We start from the raw sequence: 16,439 nt of genomic DNA, 5'->3' as shown, positions 1-16,439 counted from the left end.
AGTGCCAGACTCAACTGGATTCCTGCTGCTGCTGCTTGTCAATTATACTCTGTTTTCCTTTATATTTTTCTCACTTCAATTGAGTTATAAATGACAATTTTATTTATTCTCTAAGATGTTTAATTGATGTATAATTGCTGAGGATTTTTTACCCGCCAAGAACCGGATTATGTATGAATATCTTAAATGTATGACCTTAAATTTAATATAAAAAATGTGAAACCATCATATCAACAGCCCCTTATAACCTTAAATCTAATACAAGTAATCATGATATATATATTGTTTACAAATAACATTATTTTAGTAAGACAAGTGAATGAGTAAATATTAAATTTAAATTTGGATAGAAATTGTTAGAAAATATATATATATATATAAAAGAGAAGTGACTATTAAGAAAAATCTTTTAGAGAAACTTTTAAAATAATATGTATATAAAATTTTGATATTTTGAGTAAATATTAAATTCAAATTTTGATATTATTATTTTTTAACTAATTAAATCAATCAAATTTTTTAATAAAAATGAAATAAATTAGATAATAAAATATTAATTAATTAGATTTTTTATCTGAATTAATTAAAATTTTTAATAATTATATATTTTTATCCGAGATTAATTTTTTTATTTGGTGAATTCAGAATTAAATATTTAAGATTTTCTGATTTAAAGATTTAAGATTTTTCAGCTTAATCGAATCAGAAGTTTTCATTAAATTGTTTCCACTTAGTCCATATTTTTCTAGTTTTTTTTTCTCGGTTTGACCCCTCGGTTTAAGTTTTTTATGGAATTCTTGAAACCAAAGCATGTGTTTCATTAGTGAAGTTTAGACATTTCTAGCCATTACTTTTGTCAATCAATCTCTTTGGCTATGAGACACTGCATGTTTTTCATTGAGTAGTGCTATTAAGTGGGCCAATTTATAGTGAGGAGGGCCAACTCGTCCAAAACACATAGGCGGAACGGGTCAGTGGATCAATGGATCGGTGGGTCAATAGGTCGGCGTAATTCGGTGGGTCGACAAATTGGAAAATCTCCAACCTAATATGGATCAACCCACAAATCCGTCAAAAGTAATAAAAATATGAAAAAAGTTTAAATTTTTAAATTTAGATTATGAATTAGGCAAACCAAACCCACGAACACATTAAATTTTTTTTTTTACTTTAGTTTAAATTTTAAAAGAATTTTTTTCCTCAACTTGTAGGTATGATTGTAAATGAACTGAGCCAAGTCGAGTTTTGGGATGTTCAAACTTATTTAATAAGGTAACTGAGTCGAGTCATGTCACGCCCTAGAGCAGTCCCTATCGATAAAATTTCGGCAGCATCTCCCCTGTACCGGTGATAATATGAAGCAATATACATACACAAAACAACATATAACATATTCGTCAGCCCACACGGTTGGAACATACATAACCACGTAGTTTATATAACACAGCTTACCTGGCTGGACATAAGTAAATAAAATAAACACGCAATTAATATTCAGCCCACACGGCTGTATTAAAAGCACAGCGAAAAAATGAAGAGAAAATCCAAAATCCACAACTAAAGTTTACTAGCCAATTAGGCTTACACAACCACAAGATCACAAAAACAAAACGCCACGAATCAAACTCCAAACATAGACCAATATACTAAAAGTACAAGTAAAGCGGAAATAAAACCGATATAACGCAGGACTCAGGACTGGCAGTCGACATCTCTCCAAGCATCCATGAATCATCTACCTGTTACTTGGCGAAAGAAAAATCAGTTTGTGGGGTGGTGAGTATTGAAACTCAGCGGGTAAGGAAAGATAGTGCATGAACATAATATACAAACAGAAAGTGAACCAAGAGTATACAGTCTCATAAGAAAAAGATAGCAGATACTAAAATAAAATCACAATAAATGTTCGTACCTGTAATCATATCCTAGACTAGTAAAATCAAGAGTAGAACAACTCTGCTACAGAGTTACTCATAACTACAAGGGTAACATGTGAGGTATGTACATATTACCAATAGGTAAGTCAGTCTAAACACACACAACAGATATATATCTCAACATATATAAGCATATCAGCATAAGTAAGCAACTGTAGCATAAGCTAGTAACAACAACATAAGTAAGCAACAACAACATGTGCAAACAACAGCAGCCAAAGCAAGTATAATAACAACGCATGCACGAATGGTCACCCCGCCCACCTCAGTGCATCACGACTCCTGTATAGTCAAAAGGCCGGATCGATGACAACTGTACCACTCAAAGGTCACCACTCCTCTCAAGTGACCGAGTGGACAGGTGCTAAGTAGCTAACTAGTTATACTCCCTGCTGCTCGCAACTCCAGCTACCACTACCCACAAGTGGTCGAGTGCGGCACGACAGGACAAGCGACATCAACTCCAGCTACCACTCTATCGAGTGACCGAGGATGCGGCCTTGGTCAACGACTCTCTCGATCGCAAGGGAGAATTTGTCGTTGACATGTATGCAATGATATGATGCGCACAATACAACAGTCATTACACACACACACACACACACACACACACACACACACACACACACACACACACACACACATATATATATATATATATAAACAAGAATCATGTATGCTACATGAAGTCAGCATGCTCAATACAGAACATAACTAAACAACAATCAAAACATGCAAATATGGTATCTAATATTTGCTAAATATCATAAATGACAACAAGAGACTGTATAGATATGGAAACGAATATCTCAAAGACCGAGTGGAAGTATCAAGCGCAGAAAAAATAAGAGTGGAGTCAAGGTAAAACAATCTTTATCTAAAAATAGCTCATGCACAAAATTCAAAGAACTAAAGAGACAAAGTAAGAAGTACCCGCCTTTATGGTGAAGATCGTGCTAAACAATCCCCCGCGTCGAAGTGCTCGTCTCGAAACAATGTCCTGCAAATCATATACTGTACAATTTAACTAATTTCATAATCAACAACTAGCTAAAATCCAAACCCAATTTAATTAGGAAAAAACCCTAATCCAACTATGAATGTTGATTCACCCAAATCCATTGGTTAACTTAGATTTAACCCAACCTTATCACTCTTTAATTGATTCATATAGAAATCCATTTACTAAGTCAAATCAACTCAAATCCAACATACTCAATTCATCCAATTGATTAATTTAAGTTTAATCATATCATCCAACAAAATCCAACAATCCTTAATCACTCGATTATTTCATCTTCCAATTCACATTCATATTAAGTAACCTATATATAACCAAACCTAATATCATAGTCAAATAACAAATCATTTAATCCAAGAAGACAACCTACTTCATAATCATCATCAATCACTTAATTCATTACCAATTTATCGACGCATCCATAAACAATCACATCTCCATCAGATTTGAAATCCCTAAACATTCCATATTCAAATTGGACTACATTAAGCAAGAACAAACTCCAAAGACTCACCCGAATTTGATGCCCTAGCCGATGGGGAAAATCGTTGTCAGAATTAATGGCCGGAGTAAGGTAGAATTGCTGATCTACAACACCAATACCCTAGAATGCAAAAACACATTAACCTCTTGGCATAAAACCCAAATTCCAATTCATCCCTTCATTACCTTACTGTTTGTTCCTGCTAGAGGCTCGCTGCTTCTCCCTTGTCTCTTTCGGAGGAGAAACTGTAAGGGATCGGTGGCTGGCTTGAAGGGGGGTTGGATAGACGACACCCCCAAATCGATTACTTTTCTACAAGGTTAGTTTACGCAAGCGGAAATACAAAAACTAAAGCAATAAAGATAAGCAAGAATATAAATGCTAACACAATTCCTTTACGTGGTTCGGAGATTGCTTGCTCCTACTCCACGGCGTATCCTTGAGGTGGACGAACCCTTGATCATTCGGTGGATCAATCCCTGACAATCTCCGACTAGAGCTTACTCCATCTCGGTAGAGTACAACCTCTCACAAAGCTCTCTTCCTCTTACAAGATGAAGACTTAGATTAGGAGGAAGAGAATGACTTGGAAGCTTTGGACAATTGCTAAGGCACCAGTGGACTAGAAAAACTATCAGTCGACTAGCATGAGTAACCTCCTTCAAGCCCCAAAGCTTCCTATAAATAAGAGGAGAGTTGATCATCATATCAACTCATCTGAGCACCAGTCGACTAGCAAAACCATCAGTCGACTGGTGTTACCGTTGGAGGTAGCCAACGGCTATTTCGTAGCACCAACGGTTGGCCAACGATCATTTACCAGTCGACTGCTAGTTTTAGCAGTCGATTGGTCGCTGTCGACTGAGCGAACATAATGCTTCTGTTCGCTGCCAGTCGACTGCTAAAACATGCAGTCGACTGGTGCAGCCGACTACTAAAATATGCAGTCGACTAATTTAGTTGACTGCTAAAAGTTGCAACCGACTGGACTGCACCTTGTTACACACTCACACTCATCCTCTCCGCAGTCGCCCTTAAAGTCCTCTTCCTCGGCCTTCGTCCCTCAGATGCACCCGAGCCCGCGGCTCCTCTCCGTGCCATCCTTCACGTTGCCTTGAAGTCCGCTTCCCTCGGCTCCACTCCGTTGCTCCTCGTCCGTCGGCCCCTGGGATGTCTTCCACACCATCCTTCACCGACTCAAGGATCCGAGCCCTAGGATGAGCTTCCCAAGCTTAGCTGCACCAAGTTCCTCATGTGTGTTTCACCAAGTCCTGCAAGACTCAAACACACATATCAAACACATATGAAAGCCTAACTTAAACTCTTTGACACACACATCAAAACCATGATCGTACCGATCAAAACATAGGTCGATTGCACCAACAAAAACTAGTTGCTCACTAGAATAGATGGCAGCAATGGTGGCAACGATCAACCATGAAGAAGACGTACCAACGGTGGCGACCTCACTGTGGCATCAACATCTCCAACCATATCTCAAGGTCCAAAATCCGACATCGAACCCTTAAAGCTACAGCTAGGATTGAGTGATTACCTTAGATATAACAATAACCTAGTGATCAGCGAAGAAGGTTCTGTGGGAAGGCTTGGTGTTAGATTCGGCTTGGCTGTCAACATCGAGGAGCAGGAGAAACGACGACTGGAGCTTTGTCGTAGGCGACAACGGCGTTGCCCAAAACTGGGGCATGACCAAAGGCAGAGGAGGGATGGCGACAGGGATCGAAACTAGGGTTCGAGCTTCCCCTTCTTGGCCGAAGGTCAGCCCGCGATTGGAGGCGACGAGGTTGGATGTGTGTGGCGGCTGTGGTGCTCGTGCGATGAGGAGAAGGAAGAACAAGAGCTCGGCGGTGTGCGTTGCGTGGGAGGAGATGGTGCTACAACTTCGAGGTCGCGAGAACATTGCCGACTGAGGACTTCACCAACGACGATCAGGTGGGGAGAGGGAGGTCGGCAGCCACGCGAAGAGGAGAGGGGAGGAGGAGATCGGGAATCGGGTGATTAGAAGAGGAGAAACTTAGGTTTTAATTCTTATACCTAGGTTTATATATATTAGACTTAGGTTAATTTATTACAACTTAGGTTAATTGAAATCAATCAACTCCCACTTAAAATGAGTATTCTAAACAGGTCTTCCCCTATCCAACCGATTCATCCCCTTAAACCATGTCATCCGGACTCCGTTTAATTCTCGAAAAATTTCTAAAAATTCCTAAAAAATCCAATAAGATTATTTGTCGAATAACCTTATTATTTAATTATTATTTGGGTACCGTATTTTACATAAAATGAACTAAATTTTTGAAATGATTATTCAAGCTTGGCTTGGTTGATTTTTTATGAACTTGAGCTTGTTTAAAGGTTGGCTTGAGCTTGGTTCGTTTAGATGTTATCGAGCTCTCAATTCAAGTTTAGCTTGAGCATGGTTCGAGCTTGACTTGAGCTTAGTTCGTTTAGATATTATCGGGCTCTCAATTCAAACTTATTTGATTGTTTGAAACTTTTAATTATTTGATTAGATACTGAGCTTGATAATTCAAATTTATTTATTTATTTTATTATTTATTTAGCATATTGAAAAGAGTTTTATTAATAAATATTGTTCACAAACGTCGTTCACAAATATTGTTTACGAACATTAACGAACTGAACACATATATGTTCAAGCTTGTTTATTTAGTTTAGTTTTTACCAAGTTGAACACCAAATTTATTCACGAACACTTAATTCATTTACAACACTACTTGTAGGCCAATCTGAGCTCACTAGGAATCGAATCGTGTAGGTCGCGGACCTAGGCAGGTTGGCCTATCGGATTTCACCTTAAAATGAGATGCTAAAATCTCAATCTAATATATTTTAAATTATTTGATGGGGCGGATTAATTTGACTGACTAAATTTAAATTGATAATTCTATGAATAAATATAATAAATTTTTAAAGAAGCTAAATATCATTAAATATATATTTATGCTAAATAGGGTAAAAAAAAAGTTAATATACCCACACGTTTGGAGGAAATGGGCTACCTAAAGGTTAAGGGGCAAATGAAGAAAGATAAAAATGTATGAGAAATTATGAAACTTAATGTTGCAAATTAAAGTTTATAAAACAAAAAAAATCAAATGTAAAGAAAGATGAGTTAAAATTATTTTTGATACTTAAGTGCATATATATTGGACTAATGAAATGCATAATGGATATTGTCTAATTTGGAACTAAATTCTTATGAATTTATTTTTAAGTCCCACTATATTTTTCATTTATAATCTTAAGATATTTTCTTATGGCTTTGATATGTGGAACTGATATATTTATATATCTTCACATAAATAGAGATATTTTTCATCTTATAATTTCATTATTTTTTCTATATATTTTTAATATGAAATTTTATGATAATCCCAACCGTACACAATACTTTATATGAAACAAAACTTTTATATGAAACAAAACTTTTACATAGTGTACATATTAACTCTTATCGTTATTTATTACGAAGTGAAAATGAAAATTAATATATAGTTTTTAAAACAAAATATGAAAACCCCATTAATAAAACTGATAGGATTAAGACCATATGCAACATTAGTGCAGTAAATAAGAGAAATTGTCTTAATAGTTATCAATTAAAAGATAAAATAAAACCTTCTTAGCAAAGTTTTTATTAAAATAATAATAATAATTTCTTTAAATGTGGCGCATAACTAAAGAATACTGAGCTTCCTGATCACCCGCTACAAGTCCTTTTCGATTTACTTTGATGACCGATAAAATAATTCTATAGACCGGATTGATTATCTCAACTAATCATAAGACTAATTGAATTTATCATTTTTTTCTTGAAATCATAATAAAATTATTACAACTTAAAGCCTATGTTTTTGCAATAAACACAAAAAGATAATAAGACTAAAATACATAAAATCGGTTCACTCACTTTTAATGGTTTCTTACTTTCTCTCTAATACAAGATGAGAAAAAATATAAAAAAATTGATACACTATATATATATTGTTCTAAATTATATCAATATTTTGATATACAGAAAATTTGGTATAATATTATATCATACTAAATTTTTTGATATCAGTATAAGATTTAGTATCGATGTCATATATACCATATCAATACCGACATTTTAATATAAACGATATGAATTTATACTATACTGAAAATTCATTATACAAAAAATTTAGTGTATCAAAAATTAATGATACCAAAATTTTAGTATGACATTGATATAAATTTTTTATACAGAACTTTTTGGAATGATGTACGATATATGAGTGTAGGGTTTGATATACCATAACGAACCATCCTTATTGGTTAATGCTTCAGTTATTCCTCCCTTTCATTTTAGAAATGCTATCCAATGAGAATACTCCTGCTTATCCATATTAGATGTCACGTAGTAAGATTTATTACTAGACGCCCAAACCTATTGGGCTACTAGCTCTTCTTCTTAAGTTCACTTGGCTAAAACATCATTTTCCAGACTGCTTGTTTCTATATACAATTCGACTATTGATTCGGTGCAATTATATTTAACAACATCTAGTAAAGGTGGGTTGAATATCTTCACTGGTGTTTGTATAGCGAGTGCAACATTTGGTGCCACCGAATGTTGACGGCTACACTTAAGGAGGAATGGTCGATGATTTATCTTTGATGTGAACATAGTGTATTCAAGTGAGCATATTTGCTCATCTGATTTCTTAGTTCACTGATAGTGTATAAGATTAGTTAATAATACAAACTTTTCTTCTAAAAAGAACTACTGTAGTTTTTCAGGGCCGGGTTCACAACTTCTGGGACTTAGACTTTTGCTTTGAGAATAATAACGAAAGCAACATTGGAGAGTTCACATGACATTATTATTGTTGGAATACAAACAATATGTCGTCGGAGATTTTTAGGAGACTTAGTTGAATTTAAAAATTATACAGAATTTAAATTCAACTTACAATTGATCTGATCTGAGTAGATGATCTCAAGCTATCGGCCTGATTTTTATCCAAGTGTCAACCTCAGAGTGACCTCAGAGTGACTGAGTGAGCAGAGCGTCCGAGTAAACAGACCAGTCGGATGAGACAGACAGGCCGAACATGAGAGGTCGGTCGGATCGAGCAGACAGACCGGACGGCAGACAGGTCAAGTTGTCAGAGAGGTCGACCGTGTCGAGCAGATAGACTGGTCAAAGCAGACAAGTTGGGCTGTCAGAGAGGTCGGGCGGGTTGAGCACACAGGCCGAGCGAAGCAGACAGGTCGGGCTCTTAGAGAGATCGGTCGGATCGAGCAGACAGGCCGAGTGAAGCAGATAGGTCGGGATGTCAAAGAGACTGGCCGACCGGGCAAGCTGACAGGCCGGGCGAAGATCCCGAGCGAGCAGAGAAGTCTATTGGTTTGACAAAGAGACCGACCGGGCGAGCTGACTGAGACCTGCGAGTTGCAATTTACTTGAAACAGATTCGCCCAGCTCCGGCTGTGCTTCGAGGCTTACAAGGGTTGTCTGTTTCCCAGGATACAACGGTCGACCGTGAATCCGAGGAAGAAAAATGGAGAGTCTTTGCTTGCTATGTGTTCTTTGCCTATGATCGGAGCCTGAGCCTCCTTTTTTATTCTGCATTAATATCGAATTTAGGTTGCGTTTGGTAGCCTGTAATCTACCTTGTAATGTAATCCAGATTACATTACAAAGTCGATTATTTTGTTTGATTTGATTTAAAACTTGTAATGTAATGTAATCTGGATTACAAAAGATAGTGAAGATTTGTAATCTGGATTACAAAGCAAATGCTATGTAATCCGATTACATTACAAGGTCATTGTTTCACCAAAGTTTAAATGCCGAATATACCCCTAGTCTGTTGTCGACCGTCACCTGCCACCGGTCACCAACCTTCGTCGTCGGCCGTCGCCGCCGGTCGCCGGCCTGCCGCCGCCGGTCGCCGCCGCCGCCAACCGCCGGTCGTCGCCGGTCGTCGGCGGCTGCCGGTCGTCGCCGGCTGCTGCTGGCCGCCGCCAGTCGCCGTCGGTCGCCGGCCGCCACCGCCGCTGCCAATTGCCTGCCGCCGATCGCCGGCCGCCTCCGCCACCGTTGCCCGCTGGTCGTCGCCCGCCTGCCGTCGCCCATCGCCGCCGATTGGCGAAGACGGTGGCCTGCTGCGGCGATCGACGGTGGCGGCGGTAGCTGGTTGCCGATGGCTGCCGCAAACTCCGGCAGAGGTGTGGCGACCGCCGATAGATGTTATAGGATATTTTTGTCATTTTATAATAATATGAATTGCATTCCTTATAAAAAATAATGGACACCAAACAAAAGAATGTAATTACATTACACCCAACCAAACGTAGCCTTAATGCATAATGTTAGTTGTTCCACTTGGGTAAATTTTTCCCCGATCGATCCAACATTCATGTGCGTAGGTCACGCTCAAGTCAACTTGGTTTAATGCAATCCAAACCCTAAATTTGCACCCTCATGCATGAAAGAGAACCTCTCCTCATACATTTGTTTATATCCTTAATGTATGTGAATCAATATAAACCAACAAAACCTTGAAACTTCCAATGTGGAACTAAAGTCCCATTCACAATGAAACCTCTTTCCTCTTCCATTTCTTCTTCATTCACTTATTCAACAATTATACATTTAGAGCTACCTTATCCTTATGTGAAACAGAGCTCTAAATTCTCCTTTTCAGTATTGTTTCTTTAGATCTCAATATTCTTTGAGCTGCTTTGGTCTTTCTTTATACATGTATGTATCCTAATTACCAATTTTCAAATACTACTAAGCAAAAGTTGCTTCTGAAGGATCTATGATAATTACTATTGTCCTTGTTATGGCTCACATTGGGAAATTTGTCGTTTGTTTTTTTATTACAGGTAAGACTAAGCAATCAGAATAAAATTAAACTGACCAAACCTATTTAATTGAAATTGAACAAATTAAATTTTTTCCGAAATAACTGAACCTACCAAATAATTTAATAAAAATCAAATAAACTAAATTAATAAAATATTAATTAATTTAATTTTCGACCCTAATTTTTCAACAATATAACTATGATCGAATCAACACAGTTATGAATTCGGTGAAAACTTTATTTATAAGGAAAACCTTCGTTTTGTCGAGTTCCCAGTTTTTTTTTTTGATGTGCTTAGTTACTCATGGCAGCTCCGCAACTCATGCGCATAGTATTTTAAGCAAGACCCGTTTAGAATTCAGAATTTCAAGGAAAGCGTGAAACATAGAAAAGTAACTTCCACTTTATTGATTGGAAGATAACGACCCTTAAATTTTATGCCCTTTTACCTTCTTTAAATAGTAAAGGCCTCTAGAAAATTTAATATACATCTAAAAATTTTATTTGGGGCTAATATTTTATCATTTTAAATAAATATGAATATTATTGAATTTGTAAAAGCATATAATATTCGAAAATAATTAAAATAGAATGAATTGTTTTAAATCATTAAAATTGTTATTATAACTAGGAATATATTACAATTAATATAAATACAATTTAATCTAAATATAATTAATTTTTCATGATTTAAGTTTATATTTTTTTATCTTACTATTTTATTAAAAATCTCTCCCCTTTACTAACTAACTTTGGTGAAGCCTAAAATGTATTTACGTTATTGTCCTTTTTTCTATTCGTACTAAAAATAATTCCAATGTTTATTAGTAATCCCACAAGCGAAACAATCAGTGATTTAGAGTTCGAGACTCAGCTACAGCGTATTATTATGAATTTTTCTCATCATTAATTTTCTCTGGTTGTTTTATATAAAAATATATAGTTCTCTTTAGTCCCATATCTTAGAATTGACAACACTATGATCAAAGAAGCTTCTATAAATATTTTAGGCCGACGATGTTAAAAAAAATATACTTTTCTTAGTTTTTTTTACTAAGACAATTATAATATTAAATTAAAATAATTTTTTTCATAAGGAAACCCCTTACAGTTGTTTGGGACGCACTATCACACTAGTATTAATTATGGATAAACAAGATCCATCCAGATATGTGAATAAAAAGTAAATGTTAAAGTGGAATCGTTAAATGTTAAAAGTTAAAGATTTTAGACTTAATAAATTAAAAATTAAATATATAAAATTTAAGTTTAATATTAGTAAGCATAATAAGAAATTATTAAAATAAGAGAAATTGGTGGGGATGGTCCCTAGACATGTATTGGTGGGGATGAATAGCCCCATCTATTTTATAAATGGGGGTCATGTATTCCATCAATGGATGCTTAAGGATCATACCCTGGATCGTAAAAAGCGGTCTAGAGGATCTGTCCTCAGAATTATTTTCATAAAGGATGGAGGACTGAGCTCGAAATGGCATGAGAAGCATATGACCAAGACTCAAGTTATAGAAATTCAAATGTTTAAACATCCACATGCTATCTATGACACACAATGTCGAAAGTAACACATGAACTAGTAATTTTCTTTTATTTCTGCTTCTATCCTCTGTCTAGGATAATGTTGTTACTCTACTACAGATTATTTATTACCAACCTTTACCAATTAGCCACAACCAGTCGAGTACGACGCCTGAGAAAAGACCTGCAATAAGAAAAACTACCAACAAATTTCCCAATGCATTTTGTTCCGGACCCTGCATTATAAATATAACAAATAAGAATTCATGAACAGAATGTATATGTATAATGGTTTTTGATTGATTAATTACCTTGTATCCTTTTGGTGCTTCTGTAAGAACGCAAACAGTGAGATAGCCATTGCTCAGTCCTAAGACGGACGTCAACATTATCATCCACCCTTGATCTCCGTGTTTGGCTGTGAAATAGAATGCTGGGATGAATAGGAAGCGTGAGAGACTGGCAAATATGAGACCTTTCCTTGATACCAACTTGATGGACTTCATAAGAGGTACATATCTACCCACAAGGTCCCAGACATTATACATAGCAATCAAAACAAGTGTATACCTGCATATGGAATTACATTTATCGTTTTCCTTTTAGGATAAATTCCTCTCTGAATAGATCATGTTTGAGCACTTACCATGAACCCAAGCTATGAGAACCAGTATCTTCTGCTAAGAAACCAGGGAAGATTGACAGTGTCAAGACATATATCAAGAAGAGGTCAAGCGCATAATCGATATTTTGAACTAGCAGTTCTTTGTTACTTAAGCGCTCGAACTGCTTCGGATCCTCCATTGCCTGCAACTCAACTGCAAGGATTAATTCACATCCGAGACAAACTGAACTGCTCACTGAATTTAAGCAATAGCATAATGTTATTTATGAATCTTACAGCTGCATTGTTTACTGATGATTGAATGCCAGCAGCAGCAAGGTCAGCAGTGACTGTCATGGATCCTTCAGAAGCAGCTTTTGATCGGTAGTATTTGACTATTGGTAATTTAGGAAACATAAATGCATAGAGAAAGACGCAAAGCAGCTCAAAAAAAGTTGAGATCGCAAGAAACAACACTGAAAAAGGAAAATTTAGAGCTCTATTTAAGATAAGGTAGATCTCAATGTATAATCTATGTAAATTGTAAATATCATATATACTTGCTCCCTTGCGAAGGCCATCATCTGAACTCTCAAATGCTGCTTTCGTTGTTAATCTCAAAGCAGAAGTCAGAGTCCCAGAAGCTGCGAGCCCAGCCATGAAAGACTGCAGTAGTTGTTTTAAGAAGAAAAGTTTGTATTGCCAACTAATCCTACGCGCTGTCAGTGAATTAAGAAATCAAATGGGGCAAAGATGCTCACTTGAATAAATTCTGGACACATCAAAGATAAATCACCAACCATCCCTCCTTGAGCAAAACCGTCTGCGACACCAAATGCTGCACTCGCTATACAAACACCAATGAAGATGCCCAACCCACCTTTACCTGATGTTGCTAAATCTAACTGCGACGAATCAATGGTGTAATTGAATATATAGACAAGTAGTTTGGAAAATGATGCTTTAGAAAATGTTGATTCTTGATACTAACCACAAGAAGACCAAGTGAACTTAAGAAGAAGAGCGAGTAACCCGCTAGATTTCGACGTCTAGTATTAAGTCTTGCTTCGTGATACGCTAATATGGTTGTTGTTCCCAGAGCAAAAGGTTGGTAGACAAGTGTGAGTATTCTCGTTGGATGATATCTCTGAAATAAAATGAAGAAGAAATAGTTGCAGCACATATCAAAAGATAACAAGTCATTGTTGATGAGAAAGTGATTTCTTACCGGAAAGAGAAAAGCGTAGTAATCCCCAATGGTCAACATGCTGTTCCACGCGAAAAGAGATCCATTCCCAAGTAGCCAGGTTATAAACAACGCAGTAAATCTTCCCTGTTTAAAATAAGAGCTTGGTAAATTGATCGAATGAATACAGTTATGGACTCGGTGTAAACTGTATTTATAAGGAAGAACCTTTGTTTTGTCTAGTTCCCAGCTTTGCATGTGGGTACTCATGGCAGCTCCCGTTCAGCCGCTCCTGTAAATCTCGTTTTAAGCAAGCCCCGTTTAGAACTGAGAATCCTAGGAAAGCATAAAACAGAGAAAAGTAATCTCAACTTTATGGATTTGAAGATCAAATATTTAGAGGGGTTTATGCCTCCTTTTAATTAAAGGTCTGTACAAGAATTAATCAATCTTCAAATTACTTGGTAAACAAATAACTAACCAATAAAAGAATTTGTATATAAAATTTACTACTTTGTATTAACTAATTATAAAATAAAAGTTCTAACTTAAATTATATATATATATTAAAAAAGATAACATAATATCCTAGGAGATTAAAATTTTTTAATCTAAACTACTATAATTGACGAGGGAAGTTTGAATTTTAAAATTTAAAAAAAAATCTTATCAATTTAAATTTACTATAACCTAATACCTAAATTTTAAAATTTTAAATACTAAATATATATAATATATTCATGAGCATCTAAAATTTTTTATGTTAAACCCCATAATTTAATAGAAAAGCTTGAATTCTAGAGGGAAAATTTTATTGGTTTAAATCCATTATAACTCAATAGAAAAATTTAAATCATAGAAGGAAAATCTTATTGGTTTAAATCTATTATAATCCAATAGAAAAACTTGAGTCATAAAGGAAAAATCTTATTGGCTTAAATCTACTATAATCTAACCCCTAAATTCTAAAGCCTTAAATCCTAAATATATATAATATATAAAAAAATAAAAAATTTTAAAAGACCTTCTAATTGAATCCCGGCGTCTTTTATTGAATTCAGCCCTGGAATATTATAATCCAATAGAAAAATTTCTTGAGGAAAAATTTTATTGACTTAAACCCACTATAATCCAATAGGGAAGTTTGAACCATAAAAAAAAATTTATTGGCTTAAACCCAATATAATTCAACCTCTGAATTCTAAAATCTTAAAACCTAAATACATATAATATATCAACAAAAATTAATAAAAAATAAAAAAAAACCTTTTGATTGAATCCACTAACAAAAAATACAAAAAATCCCTTTGATTGAATCTAGACGTGTTGATTCAATCCAGATGCCCTGAATCTGTGTAGTCACACAACAATAAGTCCGAAGCATAGTAATTTTATGTAAATATATACACACACGAAATAATTTAGTTAATCGGTCCAGAATAAAAGGAAACGAATTTAGAAGGAATAAATAAGCGCACAAACAATATAATTATTGTTATCATCATCCTTACAGCTTCCTTTCTTGGATGATTATAAACAATTGATCGTGTAACAGAGCTGACCAGGAGCAAGATTGATCAATATAAACTGAAATAAACTAAAGCCATACGAAAACAAATGAAATGGAGAGAGAGAGAAGAACAGTAAGGCAAAATTGAAGTGCAAAGGAAACAAAGAACGCCACAATTTATAAGAGAAACTACGAAAACAAAATGACCAAAAGGAAATAACTTGTGGATTTGAAAGAGAAAAAGATGAAAGCAGTAAAAGCCATACCTTTAAAGCGTGTGGAGGAGGACGAAAGATTCTTCCAGAAATTTAAACTGAACATCTTACGCTGGGAGGCCCAAAGTACGCCTAAAAAGGATGTAAAGAAGAGAAAGGTTGAGTGAGAAGATGAAGATGGGTTGATGGTCCCTCCGTAATAATCACGGCAAAGCAATAAAAAAACTTTGTTCAAAACATAAAGGGACATTATTATCATAGAGAGGTTCTCCGTGTGTTGATTCCGAAAGAATGGATTCCATTTTAAAATTGTAATAAATTATTTTATGGAAAAAGGTTCTCGAAGAGAGACAACGAAGGGGGCAATTTCATCCAACCAAAGAAAAGAGAGATAATAATAGACGCATTACCATGTGGATGCGGTGTATAGAGTTGACCGCCAGCCAAAGAGGCTTTTAGATAAATGTAGTTGATAGAGTCAGAGAGAAAGAATATAATATTTTTTAATTCCTGCAAATTTAAATTTGATAAGTTATAATTGGCCAAAAAAAAGTATCCGTTGCGGAACAAAACTTGTGAACGGTCCTCGTTGTAAGTGTGTGTCACACTTTTTTATTTTCCTTAAATCAAAATCTTTTTATTATGAAACATCTAATCATTCCTCCCTCTTCGTCGAATCCCTAGCTCATAATTAAAGGTATAAATGAACCAAGTCGCTCGTGAGCTATTCGAAATTCGATTCGATAAAAGCTCGTTTGAGTTCGTTTAATGAGACTCGTTAAAATAAACAGATCAAACTCAAGTTTCACAATGTTTAGTTTGTTAGTTCGTGAACATGTTCGTTAAGTTTATGAATCAACTTTTAAATAAAAAAAATAATAGTTTTGATATTGAATTTATAGATTTTACACTCTACTTATGAATTATATTGACAAATATATTAAATTTATTTATTAGAATAAAATTATAAATTTTAATAAGAATATAATAATTTTCTTTTAATATATAATTTAGTTTTTAATAAATATTTAAATTTATAATTTATATTTATTA

General features: G+C 35.1%; 1 protein-coding gene across 2 annotated transcripts; it reads right to left on the bottom strand.

Annotated features, from left to right (window-relative positions):
- Window positions 1-11,825: 11,825 nt before the first annotated feature.
- On the bottom strand, window positions 11,826-15,618 carry LOC122016658 (equilibrative nucleotide transporter 3-like). 2 transcript variants are annotated; one of them, XM_042574033.1, is made up of 10 exons: window positions 15,438-15,618; window positions 13,890-13,997; window positions 13,704-13,808; window positions 13,467-13,622; window positions 13,237-13,380; window positions 13,036-13,141; window positions 12,773-12,951; window positions 12,518-12,678; window positions 12,183-12,441; window positions 11,826-12,107 (listed from the first exon to the last, which is right to left on the bottom strand). In XM_042574033.1, the coding sequence occupies exons 2-10, from the start codon at window positions 13,929-13,931 to the stop codon at window positions 12,000-12,002; spliced, it is 1,260 nt and encodes a 419-aa protein (XP_042429967.1). In that variant the 5' UTR covers window positions 13,932-13,997; window positions 15,438-15,618; the 3' UTR covers window positions 11,826-11,999. The 2 variants fall into 2 exon arrangements, with proteins under 2 accessions (XP_042429967.1, XP_042429966.1); XM_042574032.1 differs by lacking the exon at window positions 15,438-15,618 and adding an exon at window positions 15,173-15,399.
- Between the last annotated feature and the right edge of the window lie 821 nt (window positions 15,619-16,439).

Source organism: Zingiber officinale, chromosome 8B (genome assembly GCF_018446385.1).
Source record: "Zingiber officinale cultivar Zhangliang chromosome 8B, Zo_v1.1, whole genome shotgun sequence".
Lineage (NCBI taxonomy): Eukaryota > Viridiplantae > Streptophyta > Magnoliopsida > Zingiberales > Zingiberaceae > Zingiber > Zingiber officinale.
Note: the sequence above shows the minus strand (reverse complement) of the source record. Positions and strands in the feature narration are given on the sequence as shown.